We start from the raw sequence: 1,824 nt of genomic DNA on the forward strand, positions 1-1,824 counted from the left end.
ACTCTTCATGAAAAATCAAATTTAGAACCTCATAGTGTTCCTTTTCATGAGTTTTACAAAAGGAAAATTTGAAAATTTGGGAAATCTCTTTTAACTTTTTGGCCATTTCTCTCATATAACCCGTGTCCTCTCTTAGGGGCTTTTGTATACTTTCCTTTTTTCTAATTTATTCTTCACTATTCTCTGAAAAGAAATATTTGAAAATTTGAGCCAGTATTGACAAAATGAAGGTAGCACTGTTGAGCCTTAAAATTTGTGTAAAATTGGCCAGCAGGTAGCTAAGACAGCAAAATCTGAGGGCCAAAATGCCCTCACATGCAGCTCAGCATTACCCAGAGAAGATCGGCATGATATAACCAAAGAGGCTACAGTACGCACCCAAATAATGTCATAAACCTATTAGGAAGTTAAATGGAGTGCAACTCCAGCAGCATCAATTACAACTGAGAAGAAATCAAAATAATCTGCCTTAGGGGAGCTGAATATATGGGAGAAATGACTACAATGATTAGGGCGGGCAGGTGCTAGCTGATCGCAGGTGCAATTACTGCCCGAAAGTCGATTTGCATAGTCTGAAGAAGCTTCTGCTGTGAGACCAGGCCTTTCTTGTAATCTGACACCACCTCCTTCACAGCGGCACCTGCTAATAAGTCGCTCAGGAACACCCTGCATGCATCTGCGCCGCTCGTTATTTTAGTGTTATAACGTGCGCCGCCATGCGCAGCTGAGTTCATTAATAATGTAGAGGAAGAGTCCAGCTTGAGAATATAGGCTTGATTGAAATCCGCTGACAGCCTCCGCCCCAGCGTGTCCACCACATAAAAGGCTCCGCCCTTGGCTGCAGACCCCGGCGGTATGTATAGCACAAAATAATGGCCGTTCCAGCCGACCACATACGTCATCCCTTGCTTCTCAGCCGAGGCTTCCGTTACCATACTCTCCCACACGCTCTCAAACACTAACGCCTCGCATGCAACCCCTAATTCCCCCATAGGTTCGGGCTGGAAAAACGCTGTGAAGCTGTGCGTATCATCCTCTCTCACTCCCATCTTGCTATATCGCAACGCCGTATCCAGTTCACCATCTGATCCGCTCATCGCCTTCACCTGAGATAGGGACAGAAAGCGGCTCCATCGCCGAGAACCCTCCAGCAGCAGGCGGTCCAGAGTAGCAGGAGAGGGCAACCGTCTGCCTGCGTCGAAGGTACCTGCTTGATTAACCAGATGAAGCCATCGCACAATGGTAAGGGAAAGGATGGAGCAAGCTGTGGCTGTGTTCAAGGAAGGGCAGGCCTGGTCCATGGTGGCTGAGTAGTATCCTCGGGTGCTGAAGAAGACGCACCCATCGCGGCTTTGTGCCTCCAAGCGCTGCCAGGTGTCTGAGAGTTTGTAAGCAGGAGGAGCGCAATCGCCTAGGACATGCAGAGAATTAGAACGCGCTCGAGAATCCTTGGCTGTGACCTTGAAGCTTGAGGTCTTCTTACAGCCCAACGTCGCCTGCACATTCTGCACCATATTTGTACTGCTTTCTGAATGGAGATTTCACCCTAACTACGTTTATGCAAGGCCTTATCCTGATAGCTGCTGAGCGAGACCAGCGCCAGAAAGTAAATGTTGCTAAGCGACTACTTTCCGAAGGAATGAAACCGTGATTTTCCCCTTTTAAAGTACCCGTGCGCAAAACGCACGCGCAATATTTGCTTTTCGTCCAACCACATTTCCCTTCCTTTAATTTTTTGGCCTCTTTTTGCTCGTGAAAAAAGAAACCCAAAATACATTTTCCTCCTTTCTGCATGAGTGGTGAGAAATAATTAGGGTTTTATTG

General features: G+C 47.0%; 1 protein-coding gene across 1 annotated transcript; it reads right to left on the reverse strand.

Annotated features, from left to right (window-relative positions):
* Positions 1-256: 256 nt before the first annotated feature.
* Positions 257-1,514, reverse strand: LOC147439870 (uncharacterized). Its single transcript, XM_086484073.1, has one exon. It carries the CDS (start codon positions 1,512-1,514, stop codon positions 525-527), a length of 990 nt encoding a protein of 329 aa, XP_086340199.1. The 3' UTR covers positions 257-524.
* Positions 1,515-1,824: the final 310 nt, after the last annotated feature.

This window comes from Adiantum capillus-veneris, chromosome 16 (genome assembly GCF_014529385.1).
Source record: "Adiantum capillus-veneris isolate H3 chromosome 16, ASM1452938v2, whole genome shotgun sequence".
Taxonomy (NCBI): domain Eukaryota; kingdom Viridiplantae; phylum Streptophyta; class Polypodiopsida; order Polypodiales; family Pteridaceae; genus Adiantum; species Adiantum capillus-veneris.